The sequence below is a fragment of the Elephas maximus genome, chromosome 11 (assembly GCF_024166365.1).
Source record: "Elephas maximus indicus isolate mEleMax1 chromosome 11, mEleMax1 primary haplotype, whole genome shotgun sequence".
NCBI classification, from domain to species: Eukaryota; Metazoa; Chordata; class Mammalia; order Proboscidea; family Elephantidae; genus Elephas; species Elephas maximus.
Genome location: NC_064829.1, coordinates 100,338,244 through 100,340,146, shown reverse-complemented (window position 1 = coordinate 100,340,146; position 1,903 = coordinate 100,338,244). Strand labels below are relative to the sequence as shown.

The window sequence follows — 1,903 nt, the reverse complement described above, 5'->3', positions numbered from 1 at the left end:
TGAGGGCCGGGGCCCCGGGCAGGGCGGGGCTGACGGGCACGTAACGGGGGTGGGCGGGCCGTCGGGACTGGGCGGGCGGGTTGGCGGGAGGGGCGGGGGGTGGGGCGCTCTGGCCGGGTCCCGCCCACCCAGCACGCCCTGACCTTCCGGGTCGGGGCCGCCAGCGGGCCTGGGTATGAAAGGCTACCTGAGAAGGGGGTGGCCTGGAAACGTATTGCTTGCGCGGGCAGCATTATCCATTGCCCCCCGAGTCCTCAGAGGCGTCAGGGACGGGCGGGGGCGGGAAGGGGCGGGGCTAGACAAATGGGCGGGGTTAGCGGGGAGCGGGCTGGTACCACGGGGCAAGTAACAGGGACTGGGCGGGACTTGTGAGAAGGGGTGGGATTAGAGGGAACCCGGCAGGTGAAAGATGACAGGGAGTAGGTGGGGCCAGAGGAATGGGCGGAGTCACTCGGAGACGGCCACGGGGCGGGGGCGGGGCCGGAGGGGGCGGGGCCACGGGCGGGGCCACGGGCGGGGCGGGGCCGGAGGGGCGGGCGCATGGACCCCAGGTTACCGCTTGCCGCGTCCGCAGGTACAGCCGCATCGTGGGCGGCTGGGACCTGCTGCCGCGCGCACTGCTGAGCTCGCTGTCCGGGCCCCTGCTGCTAAACACGCCGGTGGTGGCGGTGAAGCAGGGGCAGCGCGAGGTGCAAGTGCACGTCTCCACGTCGCGCGGAGCCCAATCGCAGAAGGTGCTGACCGCGGACACGGTGCTGCTGACGATGAGCGGGCCGGCGCTGCAGCGCATCACCTTCTCGCCGCCGCTGTCGCACAAGCGGCAGCACGCGCTGCGCTCGCTGCACTACGTGGCGGCCACCAAGGTGTACTTGAGCTTCCGCCGGCCCTTCTGGCGTGAGGAGCACATCGAGGGCGGCCACTCGAGCACCGACCGCCCGTCGCGCGCCATTTTCTACCCGCCGCCCGGCGAGGGAGCGCTGCTGCTCGCCTCGTACGCTTGGTCCGACTCGGCGGCGCCCTTCGCCGGCTTGAGCTTGGACGAGATGCTGCGCGTGGCGCTCGACGACGTGGCAGCGCTGCATGGGCCCATCGTGTACCGGCTCTGGGATGGCACCGGCGTGGCCAAGCGCTGGGCCGAAGACCCGCACAGCCAGGGCGGCTTCGTGGTGCAGCCGCCGATGCTCTGGCACCCGGAAAAAGACGACGGGCATGCCGTCGACTGGGCGCTCCCCTATGGCCGCGTCTACTTCGCCGGCGAGCACACGGCCCTCCCGCACGGTTGGGTGGAGACGGCTGTCAAGTCGGCGCTGCGGGCCGCCATGAGGATCAACAGACGGGGGGCGCCCGGGCACAAGGCCGAATACGCCCGACTAGGCATGTTCACGGCAGCGACCACCCATAATCGGACCCATAAGCCGGTCTCCTCCCAGCACACAACCCACAAGGGGACCCAACAATAAAGTATTTTCGGTAAACGCGCGGTTCAGCCTCTTCCCTGGATGCTGTCCTTCCGCGGTTCGCCTGCAACAGACTCGTTAGCGCTGGGGTTAGGCGGGATTCATCTCTCAGGCAGCCCTAGAAGCTGCCTGCTACTACTTCCTGCACAGTGGGGTGCCATAGGGGGGCGAGAGGCAGGATGGACACTGCGTGCTGACTACAATGTCCACCCCGGGCTGTCACAGCCTGAGACAAGACGAAAAGGCATCGATGAGTCGAGATGTGAATCACAAGAAAACTCCGTTGACAGAGGCTTGACAGCGTGAATTCAATTTGCACACATAACATGAAGCTGTAGCAGGGTCCGGGAACATTTCAGGAGCCCTGCAGGCCCTGCCACCTCGACTGTCCACGGTGTGTTCCTGCACAGCTGCTCCTCCAAACGCCCCAAACGCAGGCGGAGGAG

The 1,903-nt window shown here is 67.7% G+C and overlaps 1 protein-coding gene across 3 annotated transcripts in view; it reads left to right on the top strand.

The window, feature by feature from the left end:
* The window catches only part of IL4I1 (interleukin 4 induced 1), a 35,896-nt gene extending 34,146 nt beyond the window's left edge, over window positions 1–1,750 (top strand). For all 3 annotated transcript variants that reach the window (XM_049900319.1, XM_049900316.1, XM_049900317.1), the window contains exon 8: window positions 575–1,750. In XM_049900319.1, coding sequence (XP_049756276.1) covers window positions 575–1,460 — 886 coding nt within the window. In that variant the 3' untranslated portion in view covers window positions 1,461–1,750. The remainder of the gene's footprint in view (window positions 1–574) is intronic.
* The last annotated feature ends 153 nt before the right edge of the window (window positions 1,751–1,903 follow it).